The sequence below is a fragment of the Pleurodeles waltl genome, chromosome 2_2 (genome assembly GCF_031143425.1).
Source record: "Pleurodeles waltl isolate 20211129_DDA chromosome 2_2, aPleWal1.hap1.20221129, whole genome shotgun sequence".
In the NCBI taxonomy this organism is placed as follows: Eukaryota; Metazoa; Chordata; class Amphibia; order Caudata; family Salamandridae; genus Pleurodeles; species Pleurodeles waltl.
In genome coordinates, this window is record NC_090439.1 from 422,063,143 (window position 1) to 422,083,928 (window position 20,786).

Sequence of the window (20,786 nt, forward strand, 5' to 3'; positions counted from 1 at the left end):
TCTACAGGCGATAGTAAGCAGGTCAAATTATTGCGATGTGCATAAGCAGTTCCGAATGTAAGTGTTGGCTCAAAGAAACCTCTAACTAATTTTATATCATGTTCTTTAGCTAATCTATTCAAAAATTCAATCACAGGCACAAAGGAAAACACTACATCCAGGTTTGAATAAAAGTATTGCACATGCTCTTGATTATAGAATCTTGTTAATAGCAAGCTACAACTAATCCCATAAGTTAAAGGGAGGCTATGATAAGTAACTCCCTCCTGCACGGATGAAGGAATCTTAGTGCACACATAACAGTCTTTCGCATCCATAGTCTCCACATATTCATTTAGTAAGCGATAGAAGACATTAGTAGAGAGTTCCCCCTTTGAATTAGTTCCCTCATGCATGTCTCGTGCATCCTGATCAAATCTTTCCCACGGTGTTAGTGTTGTAGTTTCAGGTTTTCAGGTAGCGTTGATAGTCTTTTTCTCTAACCACAGCATTCCTACAATCACACCCACAATCATTATTGCACACACAATACCTACTATAAGGCTCAACAACCACACACTTTATTTTTCTTGCTACTATTCTATTATTAGCCATGTCTGTATATAATCAGATAGCAGAATAACAATCAACTAGAGGATGATCTAGATTTTCTTTTTTTCTCTTTTTGTTTTTTTCTCGCGTATTTATTTACAGCATCTTCACTCACTCAAGGACCCCTTTTCTTGTCAACTCAGGTTAGCAGCTTGTCACAATCAGGTTTGTTAAAGTCAATCCGGTTTTAGTGTCACTTTCAGTAATTTATAAAGTCTCTCTTTCAGTTTTCAGATTTTTCAGTTTTAACCAAAAAAAAATCTGTTTTTTTTTTTCAGGTACCGTAGTATTGGCCTGGTACTTCTCGATCAAAGCAAAATGCCAGGAATTCTTGTTGCCATTCAGATGTTGTAGCATATGCCCATTCAGGACCCGTATATCTCCTGTTTGCAATTCTTTTTCTTTTCAACCTTCGTTCACCTTGTTGTTCTCCTTCGCTTAAGTCTTCTACTCGAGATGTCTCACCTTCCTCTATTACTGTGTCTCTTGGCACATCTCGTATTTTAGAAAGTGGTTTGTTTGGCCTGTCATCACCCTTATGCGTCTGATGTGTCTTTTTGAGGACTTTGGACAGCGACCTCCTCTTGTACTATGGTGTTTTCGCTTGATGGACCTGCAATCGGCTCAGGAGATTTCGGCTCACTCTGACTTCTCTCTACTATTTCTCCTTCTTCTTCTTCTTCTTCTACCTCTGGGTCTGTACCTGGTTCAAGTTCCAGCCCGTATCTGTCTATTTCTGGGAGAACTTCTTCTTGGTTTTGTTCTCTTGTCGTTTCTACTGAGATAGGCTCTCTGTCACCTCTCTCGAACTCATTGACTGTTTGAGGGACGAGGCTGTTCTCAGTGAGATCTCCAGCAGACTCAGTTCTTCCTTGACTGTTTTCCAGACCTGAGACTTCTCCTTCCGAAGCAGGTGTTCTGGTAACTTCAAACTCTTCTTCATCTGGACATGTTACCCTTTTGGTGTGGCTGGCATGTATCCAGTTTGGAATTCCGGCGCACTTTACAGCAGTGGTAGTTGTCAAGATCACTTGATAGGGCCCTTTCCAACATGGCTCCAGACACGATTTTCTCACGTGCTTTTTGACAACCACCCAGTCACCAGCTTGCAGAGAGTGGCCTGGATCCCCAATCAGTGGCAAAGTGTTAGCTTCCACCTGGTGAGAGAAAGAGCGAATCACATCAGCCAAACCTTTGCAGTAATCCAACACCATATTATCTGTAATATTCACTAGAGCATTTGCAGGTACTGCTGGTAACCTCATAGCTCTACCCATGAGGATTTCATGGGGGGACAATCCCGTTTTTTTATCTGGGGTGTTTCTCATTAACATCGGCACTAGAGGTAATGCATCTGGCCACTTCATATTGGTAGCTGCGCACATTTTTGCCATTCTCGATTTCAGGGTACCGTTCATTTGCTCTACTAGTCCTGATGTTTCAGGGCGATAGCTACAATGCAGCTTCTGTTCAATGTTAAGTGCAGCACACTGGAGTTTGATCACCTCATTGTCGAAGTGTCTGCCCCTATCTGATTCTATAGAGACCGGAAAGCCGAATCTTGGTATCAGTTCCCTGAGTAGTAGTTTTACAATTGTGAGACTGTCATTTCTTCGTGTAGGGTATGCCTCAATCCAGTGACTGAAAACACACACAATCACCAACACATATTTCAATCCTCCACAAACAGGCATTTCAATGAAATCCATTTGCATCTTGCTAAATGGACCTCCAGCTCTCCCAATGTGGCTCAAAGTTACCACTGTCCCTTTTCCCACAGTCATCTGTTGACAGATGATGCACCTGTGACAAATGACTTCGGCAGCATGCCTGAATTTTGGATTGAACCAATCAATTTTAAATGACCTGATCATTGCGTCCCTCCCAAGGTAAGCCTGTCCATGGTACAATCTGGCGAATTTTGATAAAAGGCTATTTGGTAGGACTAATTTTCCTTCCTCTGAAGCCCATAAATCATCAGCTCTCTGTGTACATTGCATTCTTTGCCAAGAACGTTTTTCTTCTTTACTTGCACAACTCTGTAATGTCTTCAACTCATCTAAGGTATCAACTACTCGTAATGCAACATTCAAACATATGTCATTTTCAGTCTGTGGTAATAGTTCCCATTGGTCCTTGAACAATATACAGTTCAATGCTCAAAACCTTGCGACTTGATCTGCATAACCATTTCCCATGGACACAAAGTCTTGTGACCTAATATGAGCACTGCATTTCACCACAGCAATTTCAAGAGGTAACTGAATTGCATGTAACAAATCTTTTATGTGTTCGCCATTTTTCACAGGGGAACCAGATGAGGTCATGAAACCTCTCTGGGACCAAAGTTGGCCAAAATCATGCACAATTCCAAATCCGTATCTGCTGTCAGTATAGATAGTAACCTTTAAATTTACTTCTGCGTGGCATGCCTTGGTAAGGGCAATTAGTTCTGCCACTTGAGCGGAAAACACTCTTTCGAGCCAGGAGGCTTCAACAATGACGGCTATAGTACATACTGCATAACCAGCTCTCAGCGCTCCAGCAGAATCTCTTAGACAGGACCCATCAACAAACATGATGCAGTCATTTTATTTCAATTGGGTGTCCTGAATATCTGGACGAGGTTTGGTACACAGTTCGGTTACCTCCAGACAATCATGTTCAAATTCTTCCTCATTTTTAATCTCAGTGTTTTCAACAGGAAGTAAAGTTGCCAGGTTCAATACACTGCACCGCTTCAAAGAAACGTTTGGTGATCCCAATATGATCATCTCATACCTAGTGAGACATGCATTAGTCATGTGCTGAGTTTTAGTTCGAGTCAACAGTATTTCAACTGAATGTGGAACCATTACTGTTAGGGGATATCCCATGACAATGCCTTCACATTGTGTGAGACTCTGTCCAACTGCTGCAACTGTGCGCAAACAAACCCGGTAAGGCTGCTGCAACAGGGTCCAAGGTAGTTGAAAAATATGCTACAGGGCGATTTGCATCTCCATGGACCTGTGTTAAAACAGACAAAGAACAAGCATCGGGTTCATGAAAGAACAACAGAAAAGGTTTCTCATAATCTGGCATTCCTAATGCTGGTGCCCTGCACATGCATTCTCTCAACTCCAGGAAAGATTTGAGCTCTTCTTTAGACAACACTATGGTATATGGCTCATCTTTGATCTCCTTGCCTGTCAGTTTTATTAATGGCTTTGAAATGATCGAAAAGTTGGGTATCCACTGACGACAGTAGCCCACCATTCCCAAAAACATCCTGACATCTCTTTTTGTCGTTGGAGGGTTAATTTGTAAGATGGCTGTTATTCTTTCTTTTGATATTCTCCTGGAACCTTTTTCAATAAGGTGCCCTAAGTATTTTACCTCTTTCTGACAGTATTAGGTGATACCTTGTGTCCATTCTTTCCCAGATGATTTAGTAAGGCAATGGTATCATATTTAAAACTGTCCCATGTTTTAGACGCAATCAGCAAATCATCAATGTACTGCACCAGAGTTGAATTAAAAGGCAGTTCCAGAGGTTCCAAATCCTTTTTCAATATCTGATGAAAGATGGACGGTGATTCAGAAAACCCCTGAGGAATTCTGCACCAACTGTACACTTTATCCAGGAACTTGAAACTGAACAAAAATTGGCTATCCTCATGAAGAGGTATTGAAAAGAAAGCCTGTGACAGGTCTACAACAGTAAACCATTCAGCATCGCAAGGAACTTGAAACATTATTACTGCTGGATTGGGTACCACAGGGCAGCATTTTACCACAATTTCATTTATTTTTCTCAAATCTTGCACAATTCGGACCTTCCCACAGGGCTTCTTAAAACCCATTATTGGAGAGTTACATGGACTGATCAAAACTTCCTTCAAAACCCCTTGTCTGAGAAAATCTGCAATTATTTGGGACACTTCGATGAGAACGTCTTGAGTCATGTGGTACTGTGGCACTTGAGGGAATACTGCATCTGGCTTTATCTGGACTTTGACTGGTTCTTCCCCTTTTATTAGTCCTACTTCTTTTCCGGTCAGATCCCACACTTTCTCTGTTACTGTCCCTTGTAGTTCAACAGGCAGGTCAATCAAGGTTAGCATTGGGAACAGGGTAATTAAAGGGTAATCTTCATTAGCTGTTCCTGTGTCTTCTTCTGAGAATTGCCCTTCGTCTCCCTCATCATCGCTATTTGTCTGTACCTCAATTCCATCCTTGGAACAGGTAATTGAACATTTTGTCTTGCACAGTAAGTCTCTCCCCAGTAGGGATACTGGACTTGAATCACAAACCTATGCAGTCCCTGAAAGTTACCAATCTCAACCTGTACTGGATCTGTAACTGGATTTGTCAAATACTGGTTGGCCACTCCGACCACTCTTATAGTACGTCCTGAAAGTGGCAATTTTGGGACCTCAACACTTCTGACTGTAGAGCGTGTGGCTCCTGTATCCACCAAAAATAAAACCTTGTAACCCATCACTTTCCCTTCTACACATTGACCCCTCTGATCCACCTCTAAGGATGCTGCAAGCCTGCACTCTCACTGTCTGAGCTATCATCAGACCATTCCCCAGTCATGCAGTTTTCGCCTCGTAATGGGAACTGTTGTACTGTATTATTTTGACTCATTACTTGACCTGTGACCTGTTGAGGAACCATCACCTGTTGCTGTCCCATCGGAGTCATTGGTAATTGCATTTGCTGTCTAGGCACCATAGGAATCTGCTGTTGTGCTGGTTGCAATTGCATTGACTGAAAACGTGGCATTTGCTGCATGGGCTGTACCCCTTGCATTTGTACTGGATTGTTCTGAAAATTCGGGGTTTGATGTCTCATTTTTGGACCTCGTGAATTTTGTAACGCACCAACGTTAACACCTTGCTGAACAGCACCATCCTGCACCATATTCAGGCACTCCCGTTTCCAATGCCCCACGCGTGACATGGTGACATCTTCTTTACCCCTTGCGTGTCATTTTGAATTACAACAGTATTCATGTCTGAAACACGGTTCACAAACCCTCGGCCTCGACCTCTCGATTGTGCCTGAAACTCACCATTCATTTGCGGTTGCTGCTGTATCATCTGTTGAACTCCATTTCCCTGAAATCCAGCCTGTGCAGCCCTTATCTGCATCACCATCACCTTTTCTTTCAACTTTTTCTGTTTCAACTAAATCTCGTCACTACAGTACTTTGCATACTGCAACACCTCATCAATCGGTTTAGCTTGCCAACAAATCAAATGATTCTTAATCATCTGGATAACCTCTGGTCGCAACCCTTCAACAAATCTAAACAAGAGATGGTTCATATCCTTTGGTTCAATAGTTTCAGTACCACTGTAGTGTTTGAATGCCTTTAACAAACTTTCATAGTAGGCATGTATTGATTCCTTAACCTCTTGAGAGGTCCGGTCGATTTTCTGCCAATCAGTCACCTTCGGCGACACCTTTTGTTTCAAAAACTCAATCACCTTATGATAATACTTCATCACCTCTTCAGAGGGTGCCCCGGTTACTTTATCTCCTGCCGGCTCCTTCGTCGGCCAATCTACCCCTCTCTTGCACTCGAGCCACAAATCAGGCAAAACAAGGATCTCAAACAAGGTATTCAGGTCTTCCCAAAGACACTTCGCAAGTTTCACGAACCTATCTGTTTGCTGATACCACTCGATCGGTTTCTGTCTCAATCTGGGATAATCGTTAGTAAAAGATAGAATGTCTCCTCTAGTCCATGGCACATAAACCAAGACACCACCAGCTGTCTCTCTCATAGGTAATATTTTTACCGATTCCAAATCAGGTGAAGCCTTAGTCTGATCAGACCCTGGACTATCACTCTTTCCCTTATCTCTTTCCTTTGCCCATCTGCCTTCCCATTTCTCCAGTGCACCCCAAATGTGTGCGCTTTGCAACAATTCTCTCAAATGTGCTTTCATTCCTGCAGATCTCGGTGTTCAAAATCTTTTGAGTCAAAGTCTAATCTATAACTTCTTTTTAGATGTTTAGGGTCATATTTATACTCCGTTTGCGCCGAATTAGCGTCGTTTTTTCGACGCAAATTCGTCGCAAAACTAACGCCATATTTATACTTTGGCGTTAGACGCGTCTAGCGCCAAAGTATGAGGAAAGAGCGTCATTTTTTTGCGTGAACGCCTTCCTTGCGTTAATGAGATGCAAGGTAGGCGTTCCCGTCTAAAAAAATGACTGCGCCGCAAATGCGTTGTATTTATACTCCCGGGCAAAAATCACGCCCGGGAGTGGGCGGGGCAAAAAACCCCGCATTTGCGCCGGATTTTAGCGCCTGGGTCAGGGCAGGCGTTAAGGGACCTGTGGGCTCAAAATGAGCCCACAGCTGCCCTCCCATGCCCCCAGGGACCCCCCCTGCCACCCTTGCCCACCCCAGGAGGACACCCAAGGATGGAGGGACCCACCCCAGGGACATTCAGGTAAGTTCAGGTAAGTATAATTTTTATTTTTTTTATTTTTATTTTGGCATAGGGGGGCCTGATTTGTGCCCCCCTACATGCCTCAATGCCCAATGACCATGCCCAGGGGACATAAGTCCCCTGGGCATGGCCATTGGGCAAGGGGGCATGACTCCTGTCTTTACTAAGACAGGAGTCATGTAAATGGCGTCTGGGCGTCGTTAAAGATGGCGCAAATCGGGTGGAGGCGATTTTTTGCGTCAACCTGACTTGCACCATTTTTAAGACGCCCTAGCGCCATTTTTCCCAACGCCGGCGCTGCCTGGTGTACGTGTTTTTTTTCCACGCACACCAGGCAGCGCCGGTCTGCTTGCGCCGGCTAACGCCATTCAATAAATACGGCGCCCGCATGGCGCTTCAGAATGGCGTTAGCCGGCGCAAAACTTTTTGACGCTAAACTGCGTTAGCGCAGTTTAGCGTCAAAAAGTATAAATACGGGCCCCAGTGTTTCCGATATCAATGTTGTATTTATCTGCCAGGTTCGCTAATCTCTGATGCACCTTGCCTACTTCTTTGGTAATTTTAGGGCATAGGAATCTCAATTCTGCCTCCGTGTATGACTCCAATCTATTTACTCCCATTCTTCTTTCCACTAATTCAGCAGCTTCTGCCCCTAGTCTCATAAAGTTCAAGAATTCATCTTGTTTTTGTTTTCTGGGTTCAACTGTATCTACTATAGTCTTTTGTGAAGTGTAAGTTTTTTCTAACCATTCATTCAACTGTTGAACTGTGAAACCCTGTAATGAAATGTTCCCTGCATGCACCATCGGGGAACGTGAAGCGTTCGTACTCATTGTCTGTGGGATTAGGACCCCTAGTCCTGCTTTTCGCATTGCCTCTATGGGTGCTCCCACTGGACTAAGGTCCATTGAGGGCCTTGGCTGTTCATCTGTTTGGTCCCCCGGAGCCATAATCTGGGGAGTTCCCATGGCCCCTCCTCTTATCGCATCTCGAGTCATTACTCCCTGATCGCATACACCAGGTTTGCCTTGCGCATACAACGGCACTGGTGGACCCACAGTAATTGGCAATGATATGGCGGCAGGTGTCTGACCTGTACCTAAACTGCGTGGAGCAGCGACTCCATAGGTCTGTTTTAATGTACCTGGGACAGGTATTAATGGTGGACCGGTTACTGGGTTGTACCCTGGTATTAGTTGTGGTTGTGGCTGGGATAGTAATTTCGGAGTTGACTCAATCTGTATTAGCTTTGATTTTGTATATATCGGATCTGGCGGCACTATCAGATTTGTTGTAGTCTCGAATACCAGGACATCTGGGTATATTCTCTGTATCTGCAGTGGAGGTTGCAACTGTATTGGTATATCTGGAGCAGTGGGTACACTGACACCATTCTGTAACGAAGTCATATCACTTATCTGTGCCATATCAGCAGCTCCCTTTTCCTGCGTCTGGTTCCCAGGATCCGTGCTAGTGCTTGGAGCACTATCGCTCACCGCATAAGGTGGTGGGCGATCATGTAACAGCCTGTCCATAAATTCCTCATCGTCTGAATCATCTTCCGCTTCCCAAGATCTTTTATTTTCTTTGGATTTGCCTGAGTCTTTATCTGTTTTACATGAGGCTTTCTTTCCCTGTGTTTCTTCGTCTTGTGCTATCGCTGGAAACAGTTTTAACCCATCAACTATTCCCCTTCTCCACATTTTACTCTCATCATCCCACCTAGCTTCCGCATAAGATTTTTCTGCCCTTCGCAATCTTTTCTGAAATTTCTCTTGCTTTTGCTTAAGAGCCATCAGATCCCAAACCGCTAACGCCTCATATTGGGCTGGCCTTGGAGGTGGTTTCTGTTGACTTAACATCCACCTCAATCGTGCAAGGATTCTCGTATTGAATGTTCCATATTCTGGAAACGCTAAACATCCCTCTTTCTCTGTTAGTTTGCACCACTGTTTCATCCATAAACATGGAGCGACACCCTTTTCTTCCATAACTATATAAGCTGGGGTACCCTCGGGTGGTGTAGGCTCCACATCAGTTGCTATGATATATGTATCTCCCTTCAAAGCGCTCTTGAATGCTTTAACAAAATTCATTTTTGAGATTTTCTCTTGTTTTGTATTTTAATCAGAAGTGACTTAGTTCCCAGGACACTCTTCACCCGCCTTTCCCAACCTATTGCCTCTCACGGACGGCAGCCAATCCGTGCGCGACCCCTCTCGACAACTGGCCTTTCTCAGCGCGGCACCACTGACGTCACACTCACACCCACTGCAGCTGACAAAGTCTTGCGGCTCGTCCGCTCTCACTGAACCCATACGAACCCACACAAACTAATGCAAATATTGCGAGCACCTTAAATGACAAATCTGCCGGTTTACTACAGGAAGGGTAACACATTCGCTTCAGAACTTTGCAGAGATTTCACTTGAAGCCTCGGCCGCTACTTTCTCCTTATCAGTTCCTGCATACGCAAGCAGAATTCGACCCGCAAATTCTACTCTCGACTTGTCAATGGCTTATTCTAGTGCACTTTAGAACTCACCAAATCTCCATCGAAGGTTTTCATACACACGTCTAATCAAACTTGACTTGTCAACCACGCCCAATTGACCTATCATTCCGCACAGATTACAACATAACCCAAGTGTCTCCTACACTTAGTAACATACTCCGGAGTCTTAGACCTCGACAGTTCCGTACATAACAACCAAACACGTGGATAATTTTTGAGCATTAAGTGCCAACTCACTTAGGCAGGTCCAAGATCCCGGGAAAGTCATGGTGACCTTAGAAATCCATCATACCTCCAATTTGCATTATCTCAGAAAAACAGTTTAAACAATAATTCTCCGTCCTAGAAGCCCCAAGGGCCAAACCGTCGCTCTCCTACCAGAACTGTTAATGCGTCCTTCTATGTTAATTTTAATCACATTAGGACTCGTTTTAGGCCAATGAATCTTGTGACCCAGTGGTGAGACACTGTAGGACGAGATAACTGATCAATATGTCAATAATTTCATCAATACTTATCACCACAATATACTTTACCTTGGAATAAGGCATTTAATCAAATTGACAACGCAACCATGACCTTTCAGCCATGGATAACCTCACCTGTTGATAGAATTTATGAATTTTATTCCCTATTGAGTACAATCTACAAGCAGCAGAGTTAATCTCAAAATCAAGAAACATAAGAGTATGGTCACAATATGACAACTATGATAAGACTTCACTAATGCAAGGATTACAAACATAAGAATATAGCACGAAGTAAACATAGATCATAACACAGCAAGTGCCATTTACATCAAGTTTAGCAAGGCGTAGCGTCAGTCATTTGTCTAATGCGTCAGTCAGAGTGGACTCCTAACCTAGCCCCTAATTAGCATTAGCATGTTGGACTTCATGCAAAACATTTTAGAACACAAATTTAGAAAACATCTAGCTAGGACCTCTATTCAAAAATACAGCAGTTGGTACCTAAAAAAGGAAAAACAAACAGACAAATTGTAATTTGCATTGTCATAATTACCTTCAGTCTAGCTTCATCTAAGAGACAGGGGATACTTCCCTCATAAGGAGGAGAAGTGTAAGGGCAGTCTATGGGCAAAGTAATTTTGTTAAGTCCCCAATCACCAAACTGAGTGACAGAGTTTTTGGATGAAATCAATAGCATTCCCTACCTAGTTCCCTCGTCCCTTCTGTGACATGAGTTTTTATCCCTTTTCCGTAACACCTTCCCCCAAAATTCTATTGGTCAATTACCATACCCACTATCTTTAACCTATCAAATTATACATTAGGTAATTTCAGTTGTCACCCCACGATAATTTACAACACTTTGATTGGTCTTCATATTTGACGTCTTCGGAGGTGGCACATCCTGGATTAGTTCATCATTTTGGCACGTTCCTCGGGTCATAAGTTCTTCTGTCCATGGTTAAATGTCCTTGAACATTTCTTTTAATCTACTTTGTTTCAAATTGTATAATAATCCCTACAAAAGCAGCTAGCATGCGGATGGGAACTAAACCAGTATAGTTACATGGAACAAAGAAAAAGAACAAATGTAGGGTCGTGGCCCTTTGTGAGTCAGCACACTGAAAAACAGAGAAAAATGCCTTTAATATGAGAGCTAGGCAGCTAAATCCACAGCTCACGCTAACTTAAGGCGTATGGGTTTTAATGCATTATTGTAAATGCTAATATAAGCTCGATTAATTATGATGCAAGCAATCATTTTTCATAACTAACATTAGTTTGCGTACGCAATGGTAATTTCATGTTTCATTGACATAATTCAAATGCACATTAAGCAAATTATTATTCATTATCGTTTTCTATGCGGCATTTGTTAGGCACATATATAAGTATTACACTTCTAATATTTGATACATTCAAACTACGCTCTCTCAGTCTCATCATTTCGGTTATCTGCCAAAACTGTGGGTATACAGAAGCACAATGTTTAGGTTTAATAGAAATATTGGGCCACTCTGGTAACTGTCACAGCACTTAGCTACCCAGTTCTCCTCATCAAACACCCAGGAACATTTTTTTCTGTCTGTATGTGTGACTTACTGTGTTGGGCTTATGAATTTCCTCCATTGAACACATGTACGTACTCATAGAGAAAAGCTTTTTGAATGTGGCCCAAGCTGATATATAGGCTTCAACTAACTTGAATATGTGTAGGAGCAAATGCTGCAGTTCCAGCACAAATAGCATCTTATCTTCTAAGACAAGGACAGACACCTCTGGTGTCTTTCTGTACTGGTGAATGTGTATACTATGTGCAATCTGTGTTCAGTCTATGCTAGGGTTCATTCTTGCAACCACTTCAATTTTTGTCAAACTGATAGTTTTGTTAATTCAATCAATGCAGAAGCCGCTGGACTCAGAAGATAATAACCTACCACGGAAGAGTTTAGCTCACAAAAGAATATTTTTATTTTCAATTAGATTAACTCTCGAAACCCCAGGGAAAGCAAGCTGTGTTTTCCCTTTGCCCATTTAATTAAAAGCATGAAATGTCAGCGGAGGAAACATGAGATGAGACATTTCATTCCCATTGTGGGGGAGGTAGAGAGGAGGATGTTTGAGATTGACTAGCATTTTTTAAAATGGTGCTAACGCAGTCTTTTTTTTCTTTCTTTTTTTGCTTGCACGCTAAAAGGAAAGGCATGTAGTATGTATGCTACATGCTTATTTTTCTAATCATTTACTATTGGGTAAAAAATAAATCAAATATTTCAAAGCTGCACCTTGAAACTGATTATTTTCAGCTAGCAGTGTCCGCTGTGTCCACTAATTTCAGTAGAATTGGACTTATTTTCCTCCACCTGACATCATTAGCTAATTGACTAAAAACTCACATGGCATGAATGGATCCAGTACAATTCCTTCTCAAAATTTCCATGGAAGATTGTCACCATGATTTATTATTCAATCATGTTTCATAAACATTTGAGGTTAAGTTTCAAAAAGGCCAATATATGCAAATGCAAAACTAATATTTGTTGTGTGTTACTTGTCTTATAGGACTATGAAACAGTTATATTTACTCCGGGACTGAAAACCTGAAGAAAGAACGAGGATAAATTTCACAGGATCACGTTAGACGTCATCACAAGTCGGTTTCTGTCTCAAAAGATCGGTTATTGAAAGGATTGCGTGCCATGGAGTGCGTCGCACTGCTGCCAGTTGTGCTGGGATTGGCACAGTTCTGCCCGTGCTTGAGCAACAGCCCAGTTTTCCACGACTCGAGGGACGGGAAGCATCAAAGCCCAAACCGAGTGAAGCGCGGCTGGGTGTGGAAGCAGTTCTTTGTCTATGAGGAGCTGGAGGTGACACAGCAGGTGTATGTTGGACAGGTAACTCCATCATCTGTATTTACTAAACTGATACAATTGTCTGAAAGTGGGGGGCTCTGACTTGCATGTAATATGACAAATGCAGTTAAATGCAAAGTGAAATGGAAGCAGCGATAAACCACCAAACCAATAATAAAGAAAAGAAGCTATGATTTGAAAAATGTAAATCTGAAGTAGTAGGAAGCAAACACGTGTGCTTGATGTATGAGCACTGGAAATAGCATTAATATACATAGACAAATACGTCCTTTTTGACCGATGTTGTACAGTGTAAGGAAAGATACCAAAAGACGTTTGATCCTTTCATCAAGATATTTTAAACTTCCAAAGAGGTACAGTGTTTGATTAGGCATATTATACATTATTTGTTTTTATTACAAACAGGACTATTCTGTTGTGTAAGAAAACCATCATCAAACACACACAACATTAACATTTAAATGAGCTCATAACCCGCCATCACTCTGTTACTAAAGGCAAACAAGTGAATGTTAAAAAAGGATTTGGGGCAGATTTACAAGCCCCTTGCACCGCCTTGCGCCACCCTAGCACCACCCTAGCTTAATTTTTTCTTTATGCTATGGTGGCATTAAGGGGGCCTTTCCCCTGCGTCATATTTACAAAGTGGCATAATCCATGCATTGTGCTACTTTGTAAACCCTTGTGCCACATTATGCCTGTGCCAGGCATAATGTGCGCAAGGGCGGGCGTTCCGATGCAGGGAGGCCCAAAAAATTGGTGCAATGAAATCTGCAAGATTTCACTGCATCATTTATTCCATCATTTCTAACTCCTGCTCAGAGCAGGTGTTAAAATAACACACCCATACTAACCTATGGGCCTCCCTGTGCTTTTTTGCACTAGCATCAACATTTTTGACACTAGTGCAGGAAAGCACGACAATAGCTTAAAAAATGTTGACGCTGTGCTAACAACCGCCACAGTGCGCCATTTTGTAAATACAGGGTAACCATGATGTCATTAGGTGGCGGTAGGGAGAAGCAAGAAAATTGGCGCATCAGCACTGATGCATCACTTTCTTGTAAATCTATCCCGTTTTAAGTTAAGAGAAAATTAAAGATAGTAAACTACCTCAGGGAAGTTATCAATGCTATTGGGGACACCGCATCAAGTCAACCACAGCCAGCTCCATAAAACTAAAAAGCAATATTTGCCGTAATTTCCTATTCACAAACTAGCGACTGATTTACTCCTCATTAGTTTGTAATGAATCATATTAATACTAAATCCATTTGGCAATAGGACGCTCCAGGAGATTGCCTGGTTCATTAGATTCGTGTGGTGTTATTACACTGGGCGATTAGTCTTCGCTAAATCGAAAAACCCACAGACATTTTAAGATAATCTCTGTAATGAGCCCTATCATCTCCCGGTATGTTTATTTTTGTAACAGAGGTAAGTATTACCACTTGTTCTCGTGCCCTTTTTTTAATGACACTCTTATTACATGAATGAACTGCAGCACATTGAAGCGCTAATTAACTAGCAATAAAATTTAATTAGACCCAAAGGGTGAAGTGCTCAAAATTCATTAATTGCATTTCCACAAGCCGTCAGACTTGTAGCAGTGTGACGTCTAACTCATATCACAACACATTACAGAATCTGATTCAGTCTGTCAAATTATGTCTGTTTTGCAAGACGTTCACTATATTGCAGTTACATATGCTGTAAAGATGCTAAGGGCCAAATTTAAGAAGTGCCTTGTGCCACCTAGCACCACATTAGCATATTTTTTTTTGTGCTAATGTGGCGTTAGGTTGGGAAAAATGCAGCACCAAATTTACAAAGGGGTGCAATGCACGCATTGTGCCACTTTGTATACCCTTGTGCCACATTATTCCTGCACCAGGCATAATGTATGCAAGGGGAGCATTCCTCCATAAGATACCCAGATAAATGGTGCAGTGAAATCTATGAGATTCCACTGCACCGTTTTTCTTGTCATTTTTAACGACTGCTCAGTGCAGGCTTTAAATTGAGAAACTCCATTGTTTATAATGGGCCTCTATGTACTTTGCAGGATTAGCGCCAACATTTCTGGCACTAATTCTACAAAATACCACAATAACGTCAGACATTTTGATGCTATTGATCCTAATGTGCGCCATGGTGTCCTGTATCAATAATCTGGTGCACACATGGTGGCGCTAGGGAGGCACAATGGGATGCAAGAAAAGTGGTGCTTCATGTAACGAAGCACCACTTTTCTTATATCTAGGCCTACGACGCATAACTATTGACTGCATAGAAGTAAAGATGGTTTCATCTAGCCGATCTCCTTCACAGTTTGCTGTAACAATAGACCCCTCTTAGTCTAGAGTTCTGTCTTTGCTCCTGTGGAGTTATTTCTGCACTTGATCTTCTCTAGAACATATTGCTCTGGATCCCTGTTATTTTCTCCAGAAACATAAATGCACTTCACCTGTGCAAAGATCAATTACTTCAGTTAACATCTAAGTAGACATGCCACACAGCTGAGCCTGTCTTTGAAGAATGTATGACAAAAATGACAATGGGAACAAGCTCAACAGAACAGGAGTCTGAAGGTAGTCAAGTCATGAACAGGATCCAATATAAACTGTGAGAGAATCCAGAAAGGAGGACGATGATAGCACTTGAGCAAACTAGGAGTAGTGCTTGAGAGAGGCAACCCAGGAGAAGTCCAGAATAGGAACAAGGCTGGAAAAAGAATTAAAAATCACTGTAATGACAGGGAACATAAACCTTAGATGGGGAGAATAGGTTTTTAAGCAACTATTGAGGGAGAAAGCACTTAGGCAAGTAAAAACATTGTAAAGAGCGTAGCAACAGAAAACAAGCAAACTAAAATCCATCAAAAAGAAACAATTCTATCATCTCCAAAGGAGGTTCAGTCATAGTAATGCAAAGAGAAGATCCTGGAAGGGAAGGATTTGATATAATTTCTGTTTCCTTGTATTTATTAAAATCACAATTTTCTTGGCCTGACTTTGGGGAAATCTACATTTCATTGCAAGACTACAAGGCATTATTGAATGAAAATTTTGAAGACTTTGCAACAAAGAAAAGCAACATACTGAAATTGTCTAAAGTTAAAGGCTTTGAAGATAAAGGTGCTGGATCAGTAAGCCATCCTAAGGAGTTTGACCAGGTGGCTTCAGATGCCATAGCTTCTTAACAGGGGTGTGCACCACACCTGGAAACATCTACCCCACCTTCTGGCGAAACCCAACAGTGCCAACAGGAAATAACTGGGGTGGTGGAGGGGGCGAGTGAGGTTACCTGAAAAAAATAAGAAGCCAAGAGGATGAGGGAGGATGGGTTGTAGGTGTCATAGTTTTTGAGGCAGCTAACTACATAAAATTAGAGCAAGACAGAAGGTAAGAATAAAGGACAGAAAACAGTTGGTCTTGGTCCTTTCAGAAACTTCAATAGAGAAGGACCAGTCATTGATGGACAGGACTCTATCATTAGAGACTTTTTAACATAGACTAAACTGAGGAGAGTGGTCAGCCTGATTTATTTATTTTTTACAAAAAATCTGGGATAACAGGCCAAGAAAGGCAAGAGGGAGAGGCCAATATGACTCACCGGGTGGAGATGTATCTGAGACGAGGAGGAAAAGAAAGGCTGATTCCTTTAATTAAGTCAAAACTAGAAGACCTTTCACAGTATGAATGGAGCCAAGAGAAGGGTGGGCAGAGGAGATAGCTGGAGGTAAATGTTAATGGTGCAGCAAGAAAGACCCTTGGCATGAAGGGTGTGAGGGAGTAGTTGAAAACTTGAACAAAAGGGAAGCAAAGGTAAACACAATAACACAAGCATTAGTCAATCCAATCTGACGGTGTGGACATTTAGGCTTGCCTGGTGCCATCAGACCATGAGTCAAAGATAATTCTTGTAGCTTCAGATAAAAGGCCAAGGAAATCAGCTGAATTAGACAGACCATGTTCCCAAAGGACTAGAGGGTGAGCATTCTTCAAGGGATCCACACGAATGTTACGATATTCAGGTAAAGCACGGAGAATGTTTGCAGTGCACTTCTGAAACACAGCACACCATGCTTAGGAGAGACAAAATAGGAAGTGATCAGGAAAAGAAGATACAGACAGCAGTGCAGGAGAACCATGGTTATCAGAATTGTGCTGAAACGGAGAAAGGCATAAACTTTTAAAAAGGCTCCAGTCCTGGAGAAAAGCATCTACTGCCCAGGTGTTCCGGGTCAGAAGCCAGCTCAAGAAGTGCCAAAGTTAGAAATGAACACAAAATATGAAGAGATCTATCTATGGCTATCCAAAGGTGAAAAAGAAGCCTGAAAAAGGAAGGTCCAGGATCTAATCACTCCTAAAGATTACTTGAGTGGCAGGCAGCGATAGAGTGGGTGAGGCCTGGAAGGATATCCACCTGAACAGTGTAATGCCAATAAAAACAAAAGCACCTGTGATCCTTAGCCAGTATGCCCAGGTTCTTTTACCGGGTCTACCAAGTTTGTTGATGTTGCAGATGGGAATCTGATTTTAGGATGAAAACTGGGTGAGATCCAAAGGGACCCTCCCATTCCATATCTTTATATTGTTCAGGTACCATTAATGTTCTTCCAAGGAGAAGTCATTCAAGGAAATCATATCTGAATAACTGGAGCCATCTCTCAATTGGAGGGCTTTCCAACAGTGAAGTGTCCGGTAGGTATTGTGACAAGCATCTTCCTGGTCCCTCTTTCCAGTCCTGGACTGTTGTATCATAGCATCCTGCTTTCTGGATGTTGTATTCTTCTTTCACTTCCACTGAACTAATTAGAGCAACACACCTGAAATTAATGATTTGTGTGTGAAAAGGTTCACAACTGGAGGCAGTGTCTGTAATGACCTGGAGTGAAGTGGTGATCCTACTTGTAGTGGATGGCACCCAAAAAAATGCATGGATTGAAAATTACAATGGATTTGTCATCAAGGCAAGATTCCTGAAGGGAATTGCTTCTGTCCAGAGTTAACTGCATATCATTTTTTAGATGGTTTCTCAAAAGGAAGTTAGAACTGATATAGATTAAGCCTAAGAATTCCATCAACTGTTAGACGGCAAAGGATGATTTTTTAAAAATGAACATGGAAATGTAGAGAGTTGAGAAGAGACCAATGGCACTGATGATGATCCCAGTGGTGAAGAGAATCCTGAGCCATCAAGACAATATTGTTGAGGTAGATTAAGAGATGAAGACGACTCGCTCAGATGTGATTTACCGTAAAAAGAGGAGTTTGGTGAAACACTACATTGTAGATGAGAAGCTGAAGGACAGCAAACTGAGCTTCCAAAATTTGACCTACTTAAACATGAGATATCACTGGCGAGCATCTCAGATGAAAACTGAAAAATAGGTACTTTAGAGATACAGACACACAATTCAGGCAAAGGAGAGGAGTCTCTATGTTGAATTATTTGTAGGTAACGCACCAGCTGAGGGACTTGAGGTTAATGACAGGACACAAGTGCTTGATTTATTTTGTATACCAGGACGATTGAGCTGCTAGAACCACAGTGGGAGAGGCAGCATGGCTGCCCTTTTTATGACAAGTTCTGCCACTTCCTGATCCACAAGGTCATTTCCTTAGGAAGAGAGATGATGACAAGGGGATCTTTGGATGAGGATGAGAAAACTTGAAGATCTTTGTGATGTCTGGCCAGAGGTTGAAGGACCAGGGGATCATTGGTCAGGTGCCTCCATTTCAGAAGGAAGATATGGCTACCTACTTTTACCAGAAAGGAAGAGGTAGAAAGGCTTACCTCGATTTGAGAGTCTGACAAGGGTAAGGGGGTGTCTCTACTACAGGAGCTGTGGCTTCTTTGGTCAAAAAACACTGGTTGACAAGAGTACTGGGAACTTTGGTGGAGGATTGCCTGTAGTCTGGGGAGAAAGTAAACTTCTGATTTTAACTGTAAATGTGATTAATTTTCTTACCTGATTAATACTTAGAACCAATGTGTTCAAGCACATTTATTTAACACTTTAAATTGTTCTCCTTATCATTCAGTTCTTGTAGGATAAAGATTGTGAGACATCGCTTCTATGTACAAGAAGAGCTCATTAGAATGTGATTATTTTGCATTCTTAGAGAAGATCGATTCATTCGGGAGTAATGAAGGTAAAACCCAATAGAAGGCACAGTTTAGAGCAACCACCTAATGTGTAAAGGGCAAAATTCACAGAGTCTACTTTGGTCATAAATATACTTGCTATGCATTTTAAGAGGCATGCCTAGTAGACATAAATCAATTTTCTCATACATCATTATATGATATGACTATTTTAATGATGTGGGGACAATACAAGACATGCTTTGCCTTTTCATTTTGGGAATGCTGCACATATATCAGCTTGTGAGCATTCACAAACTCCTCTCTGACCCCGTCTGTGTCTGAATGATGAAAGGTTTACACCAGAGTGGGGAGGAGAATGGTACACCCTCAATCTTGATGGGATATATAAAAAGGGGTTTGTCCATGGGAACACTAATTCCACCCACCTCATATGTTTCCTAAGGCACAGGACCCCTCAGGACAGTAAATGGGTGAGTCGAGCAACTGGTTTAAAAGCCTCCCTGGATGCTATGAGGAAGATGGGAAGCTTGAGAATATGTAATGAGAGCTGACATATAGCCCTTCCCCCTACGATACCCAGATATGAAATTCACCAACAGAAGTTAAAATCAACCATCTCTTCTTTACTCAGCCCTGAACTGAATGTCCTGTGGGAAGAGGATTGTAATGAGGTTAATTGATGACCATTGTCAAAAGGGCAGGGAAGAGGAGTGGGTCAGGAGGAGATTCTGAATTCTGTCCTGAAGAATGTGTACTGTCAATCCTGGGGTTACAGAATATAGTATACCAATAATATGCAAAATAAAAAAATATATATATATATCATTGAAGTGCAATGGTTCAGCTACCTTTTGGGCCAACAGCAGTTATGTTTCGAGCTAGGTTGACAACTGATTTAGGTCAGCAGTTTTGTAGCCCAGTCATAAAATGGCAGGTAATCCAGACAGAACCAAGAATTATATAAGTGCTTTAGGGTCCCACAGGTGTCTTTCTTTTTAAAGCCAACCGTTTAGTGTTCATGATCACTCTTCTGTGATGCAAACTTCTTGGCTAAAAGACACAGACCCATACATGTGATCAGCTATCAATACAGTGGCAGTTAGAAGAACAAACTTCCAAGAGAAACGCTGTAGGTCTGACATATACTGAGTTCTGGATTCTACCTATGACAGTGACAGGGACCGTGGCACTGTGGATAATGTCTGCCTGAATTTATTCCTGCAGTTGCTTTTGTTCTTTTTGAATGACTATACCATTCCTTAGGACTTATGATTGCCCCATAAGCTATTGATACTGAAACATTGTGCATAGTGAGGTTCGTTGATTTAGTCTGACATTATCATCATCCTCCTGGCGTTGTGATCTAAACATTCAGCACAAGTTCTCTCACTTTCACATCCTGATGATAATCCAATAAATCATCTCCAAGGATTGAAATGCCATCGACATTTCTGCATTTTCATTTGGGTCATTCTGTTTAGGATAAATGCTTTGTTTTGATTTTCCAGTAATTTGGTTTCTACAATTATATCCTTATGGTCTTTGCAACTGTTGTACATATTCGCATAAAAAAACTTTGTTGTTAATCACTGTGTTGTCAACATGAACACCTAGCACTGTTTTCATGCAACTGAATAAAAGATTACGGATTACATTTAGGTCTAGCAGTTTTCCAATTTCATACTTTGCTTCTGTGCTTCAGTTTCATAAATTGTGTATCGCCGACTATCCTTTGAATAGGAAATAAAAGTTAGTGATTTCTAAG

The 20,786-nt window shown here is 41.7% G+C and overlaps 1 protein-coding gene across 2 annotated transcripts in view; it reads left to right on the forward strand.

Annotated features, from left to right (window-relative positions):
• Nucleotides 1–20,786, forward strand: part of LOC138282394 (cadherin-7-like) — a 1,442,915-nt gene that overhangs the window by 168,746 nt on the left and 1,253,383 nt on the right. For both annotated transcript variants that reach the window (XM_069219909.1, XM_069219908.1), the window contains exon 2: nt 12,594–12,925. In XM_069219909.1, coding sequence (XP_069076010.1) covers nt 12,731–12,925 — 195 coding nt within the window. In that variant the 5' untranslated portion in view covers nt 12,594–12,730. The remainder of the gene's footprint in view (nt 1–12,593; nt 12,926–20,786) is intronic.